General features: G+C 46.6%; 2 protein-coding genes across 2 annotated transcripts; both read right to left on the bottom strand.

Annotated features, from left to right (window-relative positions):
* Positions 1-699: 699 nt before the first annotated feature.
* fgfbp3 (fibroblast growth factor binding protein 3) lies at positions 700-5,606 on the bottom strand. Its single transcript, XM_086162731.1, has 3 exons — positions 5,472-5,606; positions 2,554-2,834; positions 700-2,080 (listed from the first exon to the last, which is right to left on the bottom strand). The coding sequence occupies exons 1-3, from the start codon at positions 5,472-5,474 to the stop codon at positions 1,654-1,656; spliced, it is 711 nt and encodes a 236-aa protein (XP_086018857.1). The 5' UTR covers positions 5,475-5,606; the 3' UTR covers positions 700-1,653.
* An 8,216-nt stretch (positions 5,607-13,822) lies between these two features.
* On the bottom strand, positions 13,823-15,112 carry LOC147236856 (D(1C) dopamine receptor-like). Its single transcript, XM_086163066.1, has one exon. It carries the CDS (start codon positions 14,948-14,950, stop codon positions 13,823-13,825), a length of 1,128 nt encoding a protein of 375 aa, XP_086019192.1. The 5' UTR covers positions 14,951-15,112.
* Between the last annotated feature and the right edge of the window lie 6,420 nt (positions 15,113-21,532).

Genomic DNA, 21,532 nt, shown 5'->3' with positions numbered 1-21,532 from the left:
GTTTGACGCTCTATTTTTAAAGCGGCAGGGAAGCCGACCGGCATACTGAGCGACACACACACACACACACACACACACACACACACACACACACACACCTCCTATGGAGGACGTCGTCCCGCCAGTGGTTAATAAATGCATGATGATTCAAATATGGCGTGTATTCCTCCCCCTTCCCCGCCATCCAGTGGTCAAATTCAAAATATCCACACATCCACACACACACACACACACACACACACACACCAGCCACTAGCAAGATGGCGGCCACCCGCGCCCAAGATGGCGGCCATGTTTCCTCCATGGCAAACTTCGGATTTAGAATAAACAGGCGAATTTTAGTTTGCTAAACACACACACACTCGCCTCCCGTGGCGAAGACGCCAAAATCCAAAATGGCGGCGGCGCCCCCTCACATGCTACGACGCCATACCTCCTTTTACCTGCAGCGCACGCCGTTCGTACACACCGCTTTCTTCTTTTTCTTTGAAGGAAGAAATAAAACACACATTTTCCAGGTGGAGGGAGGGATGGCGGATGAAAAAAAGGAAATTTAAAATGTCACTAAATTCAGCTATGTGTGTGTGTGTGTGTGTGTGTGTGTGTGTGTGTGTGTGTGTGTGTGTGTGTGTGTGTGTGTGTGTGTGTGTGTGCGTGCGTTTGTCTCTCGATGCCGGCAGCAGTGAAGGTGTGTATCCGTCACAATGGAAAAACAATGCATGTTTATTTCTTTTTAAAAATACAGCAACTGTCGGTTCCTATAGTAAGGGGGGGAAATGAAATAAAATAAAATAAAATAAAATAAAAGGGAAAAATAACATGAAATTAAATTAAATTTGAAAAATAGAATAAAATAAATTGAAATGAAAAATAAATTAAAATAGATCCAAATGAAAAATAGAATGAAGTAAAATAAAATAGAAAGGAAAAATAATGTGACATTAAATTGGGAAAAAATAAAATAAATTCAAATGAAGAATAAAATAAAGTAAAATCAAAGAAATATCCTATTAAAAAGTACATTGAAATAATAAGATAAAATCAAGTTAAATGAAAAAGAATAGAAGTAAAAAAAAAATTGAGAAAAGAATAAAGAAATAAATAAATGAAAAGTGGCCTAAAAATTGAAAAGAAAAATAAAACAAAAAATAAAATTAAATTAAATAACAAAAGTGTTCATATTCAGTATTATTAAATGAAATAAAATCAAATTAAAATAAATTTGAAAAACAAAATAAAATACCAGGGTAGAATGAGGTTGAATTAGAATGAAATAAACATAAATAAGAAAAAATAAAAAAAAATGAATTTAATCAATAAAATGATATTTTTGAAAAAACAGAGAAATACAGGCCTTCATCTAAAACACACAGCGGCTCTAAGAGTTCATTTACATCTCACGGATACTTCTTACAAATTCAGCTCATTAAAAAAAGAAAACAACTATCTATTGTCACATTATTACAGTGTAATTTTAAATGTTTTAAAAAAAAGTTTCATCAAGTTTGCCTGATCCCTTGGTGTTAGCTTACATCCTAAAAGCCGAAAGCACGTTTGCTACTTAATTACGGTTTACAAATGCGTAAAAACGACAGGAAGTCGTGTTACAAATTCACCAAATTTCGCTGGTTTCTTCTAAGATCGTGAACTTGATCACCCCTCGAAAAACTTGACAAAGAAGGAGCAGACGGAGTGCCAACCCTCGCCGCAGTAGCTCTGCACCGGCGCCATGTCGTTCAGCACTCCTTCTTCGTCCTCTTCTTCCTCCAACCCAGTCCTGTCCTCCTTCTTCTCGACCTCCTCCTCTTCCTTCTTCTTCTTCTTCTCGGTGCCGGCCGTCAGGCCCCGCCTCCTGGCCCCTTCCTTGCCGCCTCGCCGCTCCTCCTCGCCGCTACGCTGGGCTAGCTTCATGTGGGCCTCGGACGGCGCCTTCTTGCAGGTCTTGGCCTTCAGCACTTTCTCGCCCTCGCAGGCGTTGGGCCTCTTCTTCAGCTTGCCCACCAGCTGCTTCCAGTACTGGCTGGACTTCAGGCCGTACGCCGGGCAGAGGTCCGGCTTGCCGGCGTAGCGGCACCAGTATCTGGTGAAGGACAAAAAAAAAAAAAGGAGGGCCACCTTCCTCCGTTAACGAATACAATGACAAGTCGTTGGAGTCCGGATGTTGCTGCTTCGGTAACGCATCGTGGTTGACCACTTCCAAGGAGATAACATTTGTACCAACAGAAGAGGCCCCTGGATGGAACCCTGAGGGACACCTTTTCCGATTTGCAGAGATCCAGACTGAACTTCTTCGCAGCTTCCTGTTTTATACCACATGCAACGGATGGGGGCGACTTCTAGATGCTACTGCTATGTATGCCCTTTGCTAAGGGGTCTCAAATGCAGTTTTGACACAAGGATCTAGTACCTCTAGTATCTCTAGTACACTAGTGGACATTTGGTGTACACTAGTAAACAAGTATCGCAGAAGCTCGTGACCTCGAAGCTCCGGAGTCAAGTGAGGCAAGTAAGTACGACTCCGGTACTTCAGTTCGACCCGGACGGTTTCCTCACCTCTGCTGTTCCCCAAGGGTCTCGATGCTGCAATTCACCAGGAGGCTGACCAGGCCCTCGCCAGATGTCTGCCACGTGCACCGGTGCCCCTCCTTGGTGCTCAGCTCGCCGGAGCCCGGCACTGAGCGGTTCCTTGCCTTCCGGGTCGGCAGGGGCGACGGCAAAGGCTGACGGGGTTTGTCGGGCTTCCCTTGACCAGACTGGCGCTTAGTCTCAGCAAGGAGGGGCAGGCAGAGGAGAAGGAAGAGGAGGCTGCACGGCAGGACGCTCATGGTGACTGACTGCAGAGAAAAGAAATACAAAATATTAGAACAGAGAAAGACTTGTAATACTCTGTAAACTTTATAAATTATGCAAACTTTGGTTCCCACAAGACCTTCAGCCCAAGACTTTAGCCCACCCAAACTGCAGTTTATTTCAAGGAAGACTTTCAGCTAAAGATTTTAACCCCAAAACACGTTATTCCAACCAAACTATAGCCCAAGACTTAAGCCAAACCAAAGCGTAGCCTAGCCACACTTTGGTTACAAGAAGACTTTCAGGCTAAGATTTTAACCAAAGTGTAGCCTAACCAGACTTTAGTGCCGAGAAGACTGTGAGACTAAGATTTTAACCCCAAAACATGTTAGCCCAACGAAACTGTAGCCCAAGACTTTAGCCAAACTAAAGTGTAGCCCAACCAGACTGCGGGTCCATCTTCACTGACTTTCCCCCGAGACTATTTCTTTGGCATCCTTTAGACATCAAGTAGCACCTCGAGGTTGACAAAAAGAAGGAACTAAGTGCTTGTCAACGTGGGTCAGAGTGGCGTCAATTTAATGATATTCAAAGAAGCACTGCCTTCCTGTAGAATCAGTGACCTACCCACTACCCAAGCCCAAGATTTAAGCCCAAGACTTTAGCCCAACCAGACTTTAGTTCCAAGAAGACTCTGAGACCAAGATTTTAACCCAACAAGATGTTAGCCTAACCAAACTTTAGTCTGACCATTATTTAGCCCAAGACTTTCACCAAACCAAAGTGTAGCCCAACCACACTTTGGTTCAAAGAAGACTTTCAGCCTAAGATTTTAACCAAACTTAAGTGTAGCCTAACCAGACTTTAGTGCCAAGAAGACTGTGAGACTAAGATTTTAACCCAACAAGACAGAAGCCCAACCAAACTTTAGCCCAAGACTTTTGCCAAACCTAAATGTAGCCCAACCATAATTTGGTTCAGAGAAGACTTTCAGCCTAAGATTTCAACCCAACAAGACTTCAGTCCAACCAAACTGTAGCCCAACCAGTCAGTGGGTCCATCTTGACAGATTGATCCTGTGGCATCCATCGGACATCACGTAGCACCTCGAGGTCGACAAGAAGAGAAAAGAAACCGAGAGCTTGTCAACGTGGTGTTGATTTAATGATATTCAAAGAGGCGCTGCCTTCCTGTAGAATCAGTGACCCGCCCACTACCCAACCCACACCAAACCCCCCACTCGACCCCCCCACTCCCTCTGGGGGTGTCAGAGAGCGCCATGACACATGGCTGTTTGAAACCGACAATGGACCCTTGAGCGCAGGGAGGAACGGGGGGCTCATTGAAGCCCAGCCGAGCGTCAGAAACGCTCCCCCGCGAAGAGTCCAGACCGGACGTGTAGCTATCAAACAATGGGGTGGGAGGGCAGGATTGGGGTGGAGTGGGAGTGGGAGTGGGAGTGGGAGTGGGGGGTAAGAAGGGAAGAGAGGGAAGGGGGGCTGGATTCCAAAGACAAGGGGGTTAGTCCATTATATATTTGCTTTCGGCGTTTATTTAAGCTAACACAGATCATAATGAACTGGAGATTACTTTAATATTGTGTGCCGGCGCACACACACACTCACAAAAACACACACGACAAAAGAGGTCGGACGCTCATGAAGGTTTGTGTGGCAGGAGATGAAGAGGAAGAGGAGTGACGGAATGAGAGGAGAGGAGGAAAGCTCTTCTCCAGGACCATCCATCACCTGTCAACCCTGAAGGCATACATGAATAGGAGGGATGGAGGGATGGATGGAGGGATGGTAGGAAGGTAGTCAGGTATGTGGATGGGCGGATAGGTAGATAGATATTTGGGGATTTGGGGAAAGTTGAAAACCAAGTGTGAATTTAAGCGGAGTTGTGGTGGACTATTGGCCAAGTTGGAGTACCCAGGGTCGGTCTTCATCTCGGAAGGTGCACCTGCGTGGATCTGAACCTCCTCCATGGGTCAGGGGGGGAGTTCCACCCAGAACATAGCCTCTCAGCGATGCAAATCAACAATTCGCAAAAAAAAAAAAAAAAAAAACGGGGGGCCAATCGCGGAGGCCTCGACCGTGACCGACGGATGATGGGATCTGAGGATTACCCCGGGGTGGGGCGGGGAGGGTACAGAGGGGTCCCTGAGCCAATCAGGGGTGTCGAAAACTCTGGCTTGGATGGAGACACGGCTTCTGGCTTCTGCGGAGGACAAAGAATGCTGAGGAATCAGCAGGAACCCCCACGTGATCCGCTAACCGACCCGTGTACTAAAGGAAATACCGGTTCATTACTACCATGTGGGGAGGTGCTGTGTACTTTTGGGTGAAATACCAAGTATTTGCACCGCGTTGGTATCGAACCGCAAGTGTATTTCCCCGTTTACACCTACAACGGCACCATCATACCGAGGAGGACAACTGTTAGAAGAAGTACAATGGGTAGCTTTACCCCCAAATTCCTAGAGGATGGAAAACAAAGGCACCAAAACAAAAATACCCCCCAACCTTCGCCCCTCCCTTCTTCCCTGGAACCTCCATCCTCCCTCGACATCCACCCTTCGTCCGCGAAAGCGCACCTCCGTCCGGATGGATCCGGCTAATTCCTGGCTTGTTTTTTCCGTTAGCGAGGTGTCAAAGAGTTAGCGTCCGGCGGGGTCTTACCATGTGACGCTCCTCGGCCCTGAGTCGCTGGGAGAATGCTGGCGGCGCTCGGATAAAAGAGGGGGAGAAGACGGGGATAAAAGAGGAGGCGGAGGATGCAAGGAACTGCCCACCCAAAACCAAGGACCCCTCCCTTAGTCTACCGCCTGCTAGAGCATGTGTGTGTGTGTGTGTGTGTGTGTGTGTGTGTGTGTGTGTGTGTGTGTGTGTGTGTGTGACAAAGAGCATTCATTCATTTATTCTCACATGTTCTATATGTTCAATTTCTACTCCATTTATCCTGTATTCAGGGTCACGTTGGTTCTGGAGCCAATCATGGTTGTCGCTGGGGCGAGAGGCGGGGCTTAATATGGACCAGTCAGCTGTCAATCAAGCACTCATTTAACTCTGTGGACAATTTAGACTGCTGACTGTTTGTGGACTTCTGGAGCAAGACGGAGAACCTGGAGAACCCAAACAGAAGAACATGGAGAACCCAAGCAGGAGAACATGGAGAACCCAAACAGAAGAACCTGGAGAACCCAAGAAGGAGAACATGGAAAACCCAAACAGGAGAACCTGGAGAACCCAAGAAGGAGAATATGGAGAACCCAAGAAGGAGAACCTGGAGAACCCAAACAGAAGAACCTGGAGAACCCAAGAGGGAGAACATGGAAAACCCAAACAGAAGAACCTGGAAAACCCAGGAAGGAGAACATGGAAAACCCAAACAGGAGAACCTGGATAACCCAAGAAGGAGAACCTGGAGAACCCAAGAAGGAGAACCTGGAGAACCCAAACAGAAGAACCTGGAGAACCCAAGAAGGAGAATATGGAAAACCCAAGAAGGAGAACATGGAGAACCCAAACAGAAGAACATGGAGAACCCAAACAGGAGAACCTGGAGAACCCAAGAAGGAGAATATGGAGAACCCAAGAAGGAGAACATGGAGAACCCAAACAGAAGAACATGGAGAAGCCAAACAGGAGAACCTGGAGAACCCAAACAGGAGAACCTGGAGAACCCAAGAAGGAGAATATGGAGAACCCAAGAAGGAGAACCTGGAGAACCCAAACAGGAGAGCGGGCACATGAAATGTGCCGCAATTAGCTTGTAGCATTGACTTCTGTTAGACTTCCACAGGTCAAAGTTCACTATTAGGACGGTGAACCACATTGTCTCCTGACAGATGCCTCTGGAACAGGAGGTTCTCCAGGTCTTTGCTCCACAGAGGCCCTCCCTTATTCTGGAAAACATCTAGATTTTTTGGGGGCGAAGCGATTTTGACCCCAACATGCTCCCTTCACTCCAACACCAAGACCCCTTTTTTGGACTTCCTTGATGTCGAGTCGTCGCAGATCAATAATGTTTCTTTACATGTGAAGCAGAAGAATGTTTGAAGGTGCGCACACACACACACACACACACACACACACACACACATACACACACTTAAAAAAAGCCTTTCCCAGCATCTTCTAGCGCCTTCGCCATTAGCATTCCGGATGCTTCCTCCCTCCTTATTCCTAGCCTGTCCCCGGCCCATTCCAACCTTCACCGCGGTTCCAGGGGATCAATCGCTATCAATCAATCAATCGATCAGCTGGAACAACGACTGATACTCATTGACAACGGGAGTCGGGATCTGCCAGGACTTTTCGGACTCGAAAAAACGTCCCAATTCAGACGCTAGGCTACCATTCCTTCGGACGTCTTTGTTTTCATACCGTTTAGCCGCAATTAGGGAAGGTCATGCGCACCTGGAGGCCGGGCAAGGGGTCGCAAGGAGGGGGGACGAGGCGCTCGCGGTCGCGTTTATGTCCGCGAACGCCTCGTCCCTAAAGAGAGGGTCCCTCATCGTCCACCGCGGGACAAAGACCGGCGAGGAATCTGGGTCACGGCTTAACCCCCCGCCGACTCCCTGCCTTCGCCACCCGGCTCCTTCCCTTTCAGGCTTGATGTGGCCCCGGCGGGCGGCCTCGCCGACCCCCCCACCCCCCGTCCCCTCGACCCCAACCCACCCAATCACACGCTGCCAAAATAAAAATAACCCCCCTCCGGGCGAAGAACGGTAAACAGACCAAGAACTGTTCAATTCACTTGTTTTTGGTCCCTAGAAGGCGGGGCTTCTCCATCTCGCCGGCCAGGAGGCCATGAATGGCCGACGTTCTCCTCTATCCAAGCGAGGTGCAGGGAAGAGATGGGGATTCCTCCTAGTTTTTCATCCCACGAACTACACATTCGGAGATCGGCAAGTAAATCCCGGACACCGAGAGTACCGAAATCTCCTCCTTCTTCTTGTTCTTCGGCGACGGCGTCATCACGCGGCGCAACCGAGGCTAATTTTGACAGTCCCTTGCTGCTCAGATTAGAAGGGCAGCGGGTCCAAGCGCCCCCCCCCTCCCAAGTCCACGCTGAGTACTAAGCGGCAACCTGCAGAGAAAATCCATACCTTTCAAGAAGAAGAGGTACTTGCGAGTAGGGGGAGTTGAGGGGTTGCCCCTGGGGCGCCAGCGTTGGACGCCGATCGCATGGGTTCTAGCTGATTCCGTAAGACAAAAATCTGCGCGTCAGGGAACAAAAGATGGGGACGGCGGCCATTTTGTAGTTCCGTTTCAGCAACTCCTTCCCAAGGGAATTTGGCACTGTTCCGTTTTTCGGCCGGAATGATACGAAGAGACGAAGGGGGGGTTGGATGCGATGGGCTCAAGTCAGAAGAACATGTTTTTTTAGAGAAGTAGTTCCGTCTCCATTGCCGCTTCAGCTATTTTAACATCTGGTTGGAGTACTTGGAGCATTCTTGGGACTACCTTATGGAGCAAACACATACAATTGGCTAACCGTCATGTTAGGTTAACTTGTGAGACTCAGAGGCGACTTGCCAATGGGTTGACAAATGTGTCCACAAGCCATTTTGTAGAGTTTCATTTTGGCATCATTACACCAAAAAAACTACCCAAATTTTCTATTTTCTTTGGGTGTGATGGGCTTTAACCCTTTTTTTTTTTAAATAGTTCTGGCTGCAGCGGCACCTCATTCATTTTAACATTTTGTTGTTTTATCATAAGTCATAGTGTCGAATAGAGTACTTTGGAGTATGCTTGGGACTACCTTACAGAGCAAACAGATACAACTGGCTAACCATGCTAGGCTAACATGTGAGACTCAGAGGCGACTGGCCAAGAGGTTGACTACAACCCCCCCTCCAGGAAAGGGCCTGTCACCTTGGTTGCCATGGTAACAAGGGCTGCCAGAATGGGAAACGGCCTCCGACTAGTAAGCTCTTTTAACACCTGCCATGCTAGCCGCTAACGGGAGCAACGTTGGACACTTCGACATGCAGACATGACGACCCGATGATCAAACCTCTACCGACGTCGCCCGTCCGAGAACTGGAGGTCCGACGGTGACGCCATGTGACACCCCCCCCCCTCCGAAACAAAAGAGCGTTTCCACGGAGATGCTTCAATAATGCCAAAATAAGTGAAAAAAAAAGCCAAAATCAGGTCTTTTTTTTTTGGACGCCGCCTGGTGGTTCAGGACCTGCCAGGCCCAGCCTGCACCCTACTGGTGGCCCAGAGAAGTACACTTAGGAGGGAAATAGGGGAAATATGTCATGAAATGGTCCTTATAATAATTAGATGAATAAAAAATAAAAAATAAAATAATGATAATGGTGATAATAATATTGGTGATAATAATGATAATAATAATAATAATGATAGTGATAATAATGCTGATAATACAAAATAGGAAGAATGCTGCTGATGAAAAAGATGAATAGTCATAGTAATGATGATGATACAATAATAAATAAATCGATAGAATAATAAAAATAAAAATGAAAATGATGATGATTATAGTGATAATAATAATAGTAATTGTGATAATAATGCTGATTATGATACAATACTAATAACAATGGTAGTAATGTAATGGCAATAATAGCAAGTGATGATGATAAAATAATAAGAATGATACTAAAAATTATAATATAATTGTTTATATTCTTCATTTTAATTTCCTTTTTTAATTCTATATTTCTTTATTTTTTCTGGTATTTTTATACCTTACTGCCTGTACATAATCAACTGATTTTACTGCACTAGTAACCATTGATGGAATATTCTATTCTAATTATGAAAATAAAAATAAAATAGCAATAGTAATAATAAAATAAGAATAAAAATAAAAATAAAATAGATGAGTCAGTCCTTCATGCTGCAGGGTTTTTGTCCTCCTTTTTAAACCGGTTGGAGAAATTTCCTGCATCCAGATGAAACCCGTGTGTCTGAAGGGTCATCGTCTAATCGTCTAACACACACACACACACACACACACACACTCGCCCGCTTACGTGTGTTTACGTGAGCAATGAGCAGATAATGACCTGACGGACGAGCAGAGGCGGCCACTTCTCGGGCAGCAGCGAAGCCGTGGAGAGGCGGCCGCAATCAGTCGCCGCCTCTTTCCCTGATTACATAGATGATTGGGACATCACGCCACGACCTGTAGAACCAGTGTGTGTGTGTGTGTGTGTGTGTGTGTGCGCAATCGAAAAGAGAGAATATTAAAAAAAAAAAAAGCCAGTGTCTGATTTCAAAATAAGGCTCAAGTGATCTTTACCTTGGTATCACTTTCACGTGAGCGACCTCCTGGTCCCAGTGTGTGTGTGTGTGTGTGTGTGTGTGTGTGTGTGTGTGTGCTCTGCCAGTTCCCTTGTTTCACCGAGGAACCGAAGAGCCAAGGGAATGGGCTTGCCCACCTTTTCACAAGGACGCAGAGTAGGGAACACCTTCCTGTAGGTACATTGAAGAGAGGGAACTTCCTGATGGAACAATGAGTTCATGGAACTTGTACCCTTTGGAACATTGAATTCAGGGTATTTGTACCCTTTGGAACATTGAATTCATGGAACTTGTACCCTTTGGAACATTGAATTCAGGGTATTTGTACCCTTTGGAACATTGAATTCAGGGTATTTGTACCCTTTGGAACATTGAATTCAGGGTATTTGTACCCTTTGGAACATTGAATCCAGGGAACTTGTACCCTTTGGAACATTGAATTCAGGGAACTTGTACCCTTTGGAACATTGAATTCAGGGAACTTGTACCCTTTGGAATATTGAATCTTGGGAACTTGTACCCTTTGGAACATTGAATTCAGGGAACTTGTACCCTTTGGAACATTGAATTCAGGGAACTTGTACCCTTTGGAATATTGAATCTTGGGAACTTGTACCCTTTGGAACATTGAATCCAGGGAACTTGTACCCTTTGGAACATTGAGCCCTGGGAACACCTACCTACCTGTTGGATCACTAAAACCAGGGAACACCTAACTATTGGAACAAGGAATCCAGGGAGCTGTTGGCATATTCCATCCAGGGAGCACCATCCCTTCAATATAAACATTGAATCCAGGGAACAAGGACCTATTGGAACATTGAATACTGGGGACAACTTCCCTCTAGAACATGGAACCCTGCTTGATCCCAAGATGGAACGTTTAGTTCAATTAACAACTTACTACTGGAACTTTCAATCATTGGATCAAGGAGCTACTGGAACATTGAACCCTGGGAACAAGTACCTATTTTGCCACGGTGATGGTGAAGAGGAGCCACGGGAGAACTGACTGGCCGATCTAATCGCAAGGACAAAGAGCAGCGAACACCTCCGTGTTGGAAAATCAAACCCAGGGAACTTCTTCACATTGGAAAATGAACTGTGGGACCGCCTACGTATTGGAACATTAAATCCAAAAAACACCTACCCGTCGAAACATTGGATCCAGGGAACCTCCTCTCACTGGGAACACCTCCCAATTGAAACATTGGACCCAAGTTGTTCCCTGGACTGAATGTTTCAAACCTGGAAATTTCAATCCTGGGAACAAGGACCCATTGAAACATGGTTCTATTGGACCTGTTCAGACAAGGACCTGTTGGAAAAAGAGGACCTATTGGGCCTCTGGGGAAAAGGACCAAAGGGAACAAGGACCTATTGGAACATTGAACCCTGGGAACAACCACCTGTTGGCATAAGGGAACATCTTCCTGCGGGAACATTCAGGGAAAAATGTACCTACTGGAACATCAAACCGTGCTCGTTCTCTGGCTTGAACCTTCAAGTCAGGAGAAAACAAAGTATTGGAACTTTCAATCTCGGGAGCACCTACCTATTGGAAGCATTGACTCCAGGGACTCTGAGAACGTTGGCTCCGGGAAACACCGAACACTGGATTGGCTCCTGGGAACATCAAATCCACGGGAACACATCCTGCAGGAAGACGGAACCCATAATTTGCAACGGGTCTCCACATTTTGGCACACAGGCTCACCTCTCAAGGGTTCCACCCACCAAATTCTTCATGTTCTTGTCTTCCGGAGGGGTCAGGGTCCATCAGAACTCACAAGTTGCATTTGAAAGGTTTCTTTTTTTTCTTCTTCAGAGTTCCTCGGGCTGCCGAAGCTTCTCCACACCGAGATGTTTGCCCTCGTAGAACAAAATTATTGCCAGGACCAAGGGGTCACGTAGGAACGTAGTGATGTTTTCAGGAACACCTGTGGGGTTCAGGGAGTCACCTTCCCCCCCTTCCATCCCTCCATCCACTCACTTCTGTTTCAACTCCACTGAAGATGAAAGGAGCGAGCAGAGACGAGGTGAAGCACAAAAAAAAAGGAAAAGTCCAGCAAATAGACTGGACCTGGGAGAACCCGTGTCTCGTTTTTATTGGCGTTTCGATGACAAAACACAACATGTGCACTTTCTGTTTTTTTTTTTTTTTCTTCTAGATATTAAAGCGGGAGCTGGAACGCGGGGAACATCGAAGGGTGGTGATGAATTCATAAACATCTTGTAGTCCAGACCTGATTTCACTGCGAGTGCCCTTTGGTTTCCCCGTTTCTGGCAAGACAAGAGCTCGTAGCTTCGGCGGTAAACAAAAGGGGAAGGTGCACGAAGAGCTAAACCACGATGAACCACACGGAAAAAAACATCGTAAAACACTCGCCATCGCCTGATTCTGCACTCCTGAAATCGCCGTTTGTCTCAGGAAGCCAGTAAATTGTTCCCGAGCGGTTACTCGGGGTCATTGGTCCGCTAACAAAGGGTCACTCAAGGTCATTCATCAAGTTCACAGTCACTGAAGGTCACTCATCAGCTAACGAGAGGTTTCACCGAGTTACTCGTCAGCTAACAAGGGCTCTTTCAAGGCAGTTTGTCAGCCATCAAGTGGTTACTCAAGGTCATTCGTCGGCTAACGAAGGGTCACCCGAGGTCACTCATCAAGCTAATGGTCACTGAAGGTTGCTCATCAGCCAATGAAGGGCCACTCGAGATCACCCGTCAGCCGACGAAGGGCCGCTGAAGGTCACTCGTCAGCTCACGATAGGTCACTCAAGGCCGTTCGTTGGCTAATGAAGGGTCACTCGAGGTCATTCATCAAGCTAGCGGTCGTCAACTAATGAAGGGTCGCTCAAGATCAGTCGTCAGCTAACAAGGGTTCGTTTGAGGTGATTTGCCAGCTTACGAATGGTCACCCAAGGGACAACCAACAAGGGGTCACTCGACGAAGGGCCGCTGAAGGTCACTCGTCAGCTCACGATAGGTCACTCAAGGCCGTTGGTTGGCTAATGAAGGGTCACTCGAGGTCATTCATCAAGCTAGCGGTCGTCAACTAATGAAGGGTCGCTCAAGATCAGTCGTCAGCTAACAAGGGTTCATTCGAGGTGGTTTGCAAGCTTACGAATGGTCACTCAAGGGTCAACTAACAAGAGGTCACTTGACGAAGGGCCGCTGAGGGTCACTCGTCAGCTCACGATAGGTCACTCAAGGCCGTTCGTTGGCTAATGAAGGGTCACTCGAGGTCATTCATCAAGCTAGCGGTCGTCAACTAATAAAGGGTCGCTCAAGATCAGTCGTAAGCATACAAGGGTTCGTTCGAGGTGATTTGCAAGCTTACGAATGGTCACTCAAGGGTCAACTAACAAGGGGTCACTCGAGGTCTCTCATCAGATTCATACCTTCTGTGGGTATCTAGGGGGTAACTGGCACTCGACCACAGGTCATTCATTATCTACACGACGAGTCCCGGGAGGGGCTGCAACCTGTCGATCACCCAAGTTCACTTGTCAATCCGCATTGGGGGGGCAAAAGTCAGTCTTCAATGAACCCCTTTTTTTCGGACCGTGGCGGGTAGATCAAGAACCCGGGGAGACCCCAGGCAGAAACAGGGGAGGACTCAGAACCCACAAGGGTACCGGATCAGAACGGGTACCTCAGTTCCAGCAGGTCACATCGCGCGAAAGTCAAGAGCTCGTAAATCGAGAGCGAGCCGAGAACCGATCAAGCCGGGTCTAATCCGGCTAGTTAATCCGGGTTAATCCGGCGTAGCTCTCGCCGCGGTGGACTTGCCCCGGGATCAGAGCGCCGCCGTCCATCCCCGCCGCCGCGGAGGTGGTGAACGGCGTGATCGTCTCCAGGGAGATCTCCTGGTCGTCCTCCGGCCGGGCGCCGGCGGGGAGCAGCAGCAACCTCTCGTTGCCGTCGGACACCAGCGACTCGGCGTCCAAGCGGGCGTGGTCGGAGCAGACGCCCAGCGGCGGCGGCGCCTCCTTGTGGAGCGTGGTGTCGTGGTGGTAGGACACCAGCTCGTTGCTGAGGTTCACCGCCTCCACCGCGTTGCTGGAGCAGATCCTCCCGCAGCCCAGGATGGAGGCGAAGGCGCGGCGGAAATCGGCGTTGAAGGCGTAGATGACGGGATTGAGCGAGGAGTTCGCCCATCCGAACCACACGAAGACGGAGAAGGTGGTGTCGCTGACGCACGGCGGGTCGCAGAAGGGAACGGCGCAGTTCAGGACGAAAAACGGCAACCAGCAGAACACGAACACGCCCATGATGATGGAGAGCGTCTTCAGGACTTTGGTTTCCTTCCGGAAGGAGGACTTGAGGGAGGCTTCGTCGGCGGGCCTGTGCGGCGGCGGCGGCGGCGGTAGCGGCGCCATTTGCGCCTGCTCCGCCGCCCGCTCCAGCGAGGTGATGCGGCGGATTTGCGTCTGGGCGATGCGGTAGATCCGCGTGTAGGTGGCGATCATGATGACCACGGGGATGTAGAAGCTGATGAGCGAGGAGGAGATAGCGTAGGTCTTGTTGAGGTTAGCCACGCAGCTGCGGGTGGCGTCGGCGGACGGGTCGGACGCCGTCGCCGCCGCCGCCGCCGCCGCCGCCACCCCGTGCCAGTCGAGCTGCACGGGGATGAAGGAGATCAGGATGGAGAGCGTCCACGCCACGCCGATCATCACGAACGCCACGCGGTGGGTCATCTTGCGCTCGTAGCGGAACGGGCTAGCGATAGCCCAGTAGCGGTCGACGCTAATGATGCACAGGTTCAAGATGGACGCCGTGGAGCACATGATGTCGAAGGCGATCCACACGCCGCAGAAGCGTCCCAGCAGCCACGTGCCCGTGACCTCCGTGATGGCCTCCCACGGCATGACGAGCACGGCCACGAACAGGTCGGACACGGCGAGCGAGATGACGAAGAAGTTGGTCACCTTGGTGCGCAGGTGGCGGAACTTCACCACCGCCACGCACACCAGCGTGTTCCCGAGGAGCGTGGACACGACGAGGAGGAAGAGCACGCAACCCACGAGGACGCGCGTCCCCCCGCCGCCGCCGCCGCCGCCGCCGCCGCTTCCTCCGCTGCGCGCCACCGCCGCGTCTGCGTCCACGTCGGATAGGACGCGGGTGAAATTCTCCCACGCCGTGCGGTTCTCCATCACCCACCCCGCCCCGCAACTCCACCACCCCGCCTCCTCTTTCTCCTCCTCCTCCTCCTCCCACGCAACGGGTAATTAATCAATTAGATCCCCGGATGGAGACGTGCACGCAGCGCCGTCGCTCTTCCACGCCGCGCCGCGCGTCGTTATCCGTGGAAAGACCGGGACGCGCCAGTGCGCAAACTCCGCAGGTGGTTTTTTTTTTTTTTTTTCCCTCTCCACAATAAAAAAAAAAAAAAAAAGATTATGATCGCAGCGATGAAGATGATGACGTCATCTTTCCGGTCCCCCCCCCCCACCGTCATCACCGCCGGTTCTCAAATGCGCGTCCGGTAACGGGGGAATTAAATTAAATTAAATTAAATTAAATTAAATTAAATCAAATTAAATTAAATTAAGAGAAATAAAGTGAAATTTAATTACCGTAAGTTTGATTAAATTGAGTCAATTAATTCATTATATTGATTAAATTAAATTAAATTAGATTTCATTAAATTCAGTTAAATTAAATGACATTGTTACATTAAATTAAGATACATGAAGTGAAACTAAATTACCTTAAGTTAAATTACATTGAGTTACATTAAATTAAATTAAATTAAATTAAATTAAATCAGATTAATTTACCTTAAGTTAAATTACATTGAGTTACATTAAATTAAATTAAATTGAGTTAAATCAAATTAAATTAATTAAATTAAGAGAAATAAAGTGAAATTTAATTACCGTAAGTTTGATTAAATTGAGTCAATTAATTCATTATATTGATTAAATTAAATTAAATTAGATTTCATTAAATTCAGTTAAATTAAATTACATTGTTACATTAAATTAAGAGACATGAAGTGAAACTAAATTACCTTAAGTTAAATTACATCGAGTTATATTAAATTAAATTAAATTAAATTGAGTTAAATCAAATTAAATTAAATCAAATTAAGAGAAATAAAGTGAAGTTTAATTACCTTAAGTTTAATTAAATTACCATAAGTTAAGTTAAATTGAGTCAATTAATTCATTACATTAATTCAATTCAATTCAATTCAATTAAATATCATTAAATTCAGTGAAATTAAATTACATTGTTACATTAAATTAAGAGACATAAAATGAAACCAAATTACCTTGAGTTACATCAAATAATATAAAATAAAATAAAATAAAATGGAGTAAAATAAAATTAAATTAAATTGAATTAAATTAAATTAAATCTTTACATTAGATTAAATTAAGATACATAAAGTGACATTAAATTACCATAAGTTAAGTTAAATTGAGTCAATTAATTCATTACATTAATTCAATTCGATTCAATTTCATTTAATTCACTTCAATTATATTAAATTGTTACATTAAATTAAGAGACGTAAAGTGAAACTACCTCACCTTAAGTTAAATTACGGTGAGTTACAACAAATCAAATTAAAGTAAAATAAATTAAATCAAATCAAATTAAATTAAACCTAGCAGCAAGAAACCAAAAAAATAAAATGAAATCAATATCATTTTTCAAGTGAGTGCATATAATTTTAGAGCTGTTTGGCAAAAGAATTTCCACCGTTAATAAAGTTATATTCTATTGAATTAAAGTAAATTAAAAACTCTCATCTACTTTCATGAATGTAGGTCAAAATGAAAAAGGGCAGTCGTTTTTTCCCTCTTTTTTTTATTTCTTTTTTTTTTTTTTTTTTTCTTGGACAATAAACCAGTCTTTCACCTGGAACAACAAAGTTTTGCCACCATAACAATGATTATTAATCGGTTATTACACAAACATTAACAAGGCAATTATCTTTCAAATTGATTTTATCTCATTTAATCTCATTCTTTTTTCATCCGAAGGGTCTTATCAATCATATCGATTGGTTCTTTCTAATCAATCTGCAGCTCTGAAGGTGATTTTTATTAACTTCATCGCCTGTTAAGGGAAGTATAACTTCATGCTTTTCTTCTTTTTTTTTTAACCGGTAGTCTAATTTTACCTCTTATTACACTTTTATTACATAATTATTAACTTGTAACGGCGCAATTACCCCCAACACACACACACACACAGATACACACTTACTTTATATTGCAGTTCCCCTTTTCACCACCAGATGGCGCTCCGAGTCTGCTGCAGCCGGTGATGGCGGGGGCTCACGATGAACACACACACACACACACACACTCACACACACTCACACACTCACACACTCACCCACACACACACTCACACACCTACACACTGCAAAGCTGTATTTACATGCCTGGAGGCAACTTGTAGCACAAAGTCGTTATGGGAACCAAAGAGATAATTTGGGAAGAACCAAAAAAAAAGTAGAAGAAATAAATAATAATGGAACGTACCATTATCACCCGGCCCGTGATACGTCCGCAAATTGGGTCAAACCCTTTGTTTATATATAAACCTCTGAAAAGGACGCTTTGGTTTGACCCGCTGCGGCGGACGCTGAATGCTAGCCAGCTGTGCAAAAGCCTTTTGTTTGCATGTGTGCATGTATGTGTGTGTGTGTGTGTGTGTGTGTGTGTGTGCGCTCCGCCGCCCACGCTTCTCTACCGCCGCTTCTTTCCAAATCCGAAATAAGCGGTTGCCCCGTCGGGGCGACGGCGGCTGCAACAATGGAGCTAACTTAAGCGAGCTAGCGGTTGTGCAACCCGTTGGCGGTTTTCCTTCTGGTTCGCACTCGCGAGGTCAAAAGCCGGTCAAAAGTAGGTCGATTTTTTGAAATTCCGTCATCAATGCTCACCGGTCTCGGGCCGAGGTATCGGGCTCCGCCCACTGCGTGCTTCTTCATGACATGTAATCAAAAACGTAGCCAGTGACAAACTTGACGCGTTCGCGAATCACAATAGTTAGCTAGCCACGGGCTAGGCTAACATTTTGTAGTCTTTGGCAAGAAAAAAAAAAAATTCGAGGAGTTCGGGAAAAAGGCTGTCACGATCGCTTGAGGGTGCGGTTTCCATGGCAACAGGTGTCGAATCAACCCCAAACAGGACGGAGCACACCGAGGAGGGTTAAAGCGTGGATGCTAACGTCAGCCTCCTTCCTTCACGGACAGGCTCCGCCCCCTTTGCCTACCTTCTCAGCCACGTTCCCAAAAAACAGCCCTCTGGCGTCAACGGTCATTGCTAAGCTAAGGTGGCTAACAGGAGCCGCGGCGTGCAGCAAGCCACCCCTTCACCCTGTCGAGCCAAGACCTCCACGGCTGGCGGACGATTCCGGCCGATATCGAATATAACCCGACGCCGGCGGATGGCGCCGATGCTGACATGGAGACGTCGAGCAGAACAAGAGGACAACGGCAGCTAGCAAGAAATTATCGGGTCGATTTCGGACAGCGAAGTTCTAGGAAGGGTTCGGCTCCGGTTTGGTTCCAGGAACTAGCTTCCTCCAGAACGTTGAAGACCTATTTGAGCCAAAATGTTGAGGTTCCTCTGGAAATACATCAGTGACGTAGCAGGCTAGAAGAAACTTGGACCTCTTTGTAGCTTCGTTTCTTGCAAGAAAACATCCGACCAGTGACGCATGGATGGCGCTCCACAAGAGGTAGCCTATCTGCTAATGGGCTAAAACTAGCATCTTTGAGTCCGGACCTCACTTTGGAGCTAAGATGTTTTCAGAAGTTGAGGTCCAAGGTTCCTCTGGCGCCCCAAGTAACCATTTCTTGGAAAGATTCGGCCGACCAATAGGAAGCCGGGGAACGTCCGCCTGCTCCAGGTCCGTGTTTTTGGCTCGACACAATTCCAGGGCGTACGAAAATTGGGGGTTCTCCTCTGCTGGAAGCGCAGGGAGATCGAACAAAAATAGCGAGGCGATGCTGACCGGCGGCTGAACCCTCTGCGTGTGTGTGTGTGTGTGTGTGTGTGTGTGTGTGTGTGTGTGTGTCGGGGATGGTCATGGCAGATGCCGTGCTTGTTTTAGATTTTATCCCTGCTTTTCAGGGTTCATGTGTTTGGATCCCAATTCCCATCCGCTCCCTCGCCTTGGGGACATTTTAAGTTTATATACATTTACAGATATATATAAATGTATAGGTATATATTTTTTATAAACTTATAACATCCCTGTATGTATATACTGTATATAACTATGTACCCTGAAATCATTAGGAGTTCATTATTCACACAGGAAACTAACAAAGTTAAATCTGAAGTGCAGCAGCACAAGAAGAAAACTAAAGTTTCCATGTATAATTATGTTAATACACAGTTATTACATCGCTATTACATAGTTATTACACAGTTATTACACAGTTACTAACACTATCACGCTAAGCGCTCTGTGTTAATAGTCTCGAAACGGGGGCGAGAGGAGCTGTTTGTCGTCACGGTGACGGGGCGGAGGAGTTTTCCGTGCGGCAGGAAGCAGCAGAACCACGACCTGTAAATATTTAGAGGAAGATCCGTAGCGTTCTCGGTGCTCGGAGCGGCGGCGGCGGCGGCGGCGGCGTTCCGGGCCGGAGGCTTTCAGCGAGCGCCCGGAGGAAGAAGCATCCGTTTATCGTCACGGTTTCCCCGTTTCCATGGCGCCTCTTTACGTTATCCAACTGACTGGAAGCTTCAAAACGGACAAATCATCATTCATTCATTCATTCATTTATTATGGACTCAAGCCTGCAGGGGTGCTGAGACTATTATTCACCCTCTTATACGTTAATTAATTAGATGTTATAGAAATATCTTATAGAAATACGACCATTCACTCATTCATTCACGCATCTGTGCTATGTAGCGTCTCCAGCAAGACGGCGAAACGCAGAGGGTTAAAGAGACGGCGGCTGTGAAAGCTCGCGGAGGCTCGCCGAGGATCAGACCACTTGTTGCTAATAGGGGTGTTTAGGGGTGAATCCTCCGGTCAGTGAACTCTGGAATAACAGACACACAAAGACGGGCCGCTCTGATTGGACGGCGAGGACGGGAGGACACGCCGTCAAACATGGCGTCCGCACACAGGCTGCTTTAGGAGCATCAGAGGGATATCTGGAAATATTTACGTAAATATGTAAGCGCAAGTTATGCCACGTTGCTTGAATGTGTGCTTCTTCGGAGTGCAGGAAGTGGGGAAGGGGATACAGGAAACAAAGGAGAGGAGACAGGAAGTGATGAGGTGGACACAGGAAGTGATGAGGTGGACACAGGAAGTGATGAGTTTGACACAGGAAGTGATGAGGTGGACACAGGAAGTGGGGAAGGATTCAGGAAACAAAAGAGAGGACACAGGAAGTGATGAGTTGGACACAGGAAGTGATGAGGCGGACACAGGAAGTGATGAGGTGGACACAGGAAGTGATGAGGTGGGCACAGGAAGTGATGAGGTGGACACAGGAAGTGGAGAAAGGGACTCAGGAAACAAAAGAGACGACGCAGGAAGTGATGAGGTAGACAAGGGAAGTGATGAGGTGGACACAGGAAGTGATGAGGTGGACACAGGAAGTGATGAGGTGGGCACAGGAAGTGATGAGGTGGACACAGGAAGTGGAGAAAGGGACTCAGGAAACAAAAGAGACGACGCAGGAAGTGATGAGGTAGACAAGGGAAGTGATGAGGTGGACACAGGAAGTGATGAGGTGGACACAGGAAGTGGAGAAAGGGACTCAGGAAACAAAAGAGACGACGCAGGAAGTGATGAGGTGGACACAGGAAGTGATGAGGTGGACACAGGAAGTGATGAGTTTGACACAGGAAGTGATGAGGTGGACACAGGAAGTGTGGAAGGGGACTCAGGAAACAAAAGAGACGACGCAGGAAGTGATGAGGTAGACACAGGAAGTGATGAGGTGGACACAGGAAGTGATGAGGTGGGCACAGGAAGTGTGGAAGGGGACTCAGGAAACAAAAGAGCGGACATTCGATTCTACCTTGCCATGTTTATTTGTACATATGTTTATCTGTTTATACTATTTATGTTCAATAAAAAAAATAACAATAATAATAATAATACTGCAACAAGGAAAAATATTTTTTATTTCTTTTGTACAACTTATTCTATTCGCAAAACGTGTTAAATATTCACAAAAGGAAATGGATGAATAGCAAACTGAATCTTTGCAGTCTCTCTGCAGGAAAGCACACGACTGCTGCACCAGAACGAATTTTATCGTGGAATAATGTGTTTAATATTTGCAATGCTATAGAAAGTATTTTAGTTATATCTTTATATGGCTGTCTTATTTTAGTATTTATGGATACTTTCGTGTTACCCCCGGCTAAACAGATTAGTTCTGTATATAGATTTGTTAAAAAAAAGGTGGTTTAAGGGGCGGCGCTTCACTCTTTTTGTTTGTTTTTTAACTT

Source organism: Fistularia commersonii, chromosome 2 (genome assembly GCF_037954325.1).
Source record: "Fistularia commersonii isolate RoL2024-O1a breed Wild chromosome 2, RoL_Fcom_v1.0, whole genome shotgun sequence".
NCBI lineage: Eukaryota > Metazoa > Chordata > Actinopteri > Syngnathiformes > Fistulariidae > Fistularia > Fistularia commersonii.
Note: the sequence above shows the minus strand (reverse complement) of the source record. Positions and strands in the feature narration are given on the sequence as shown.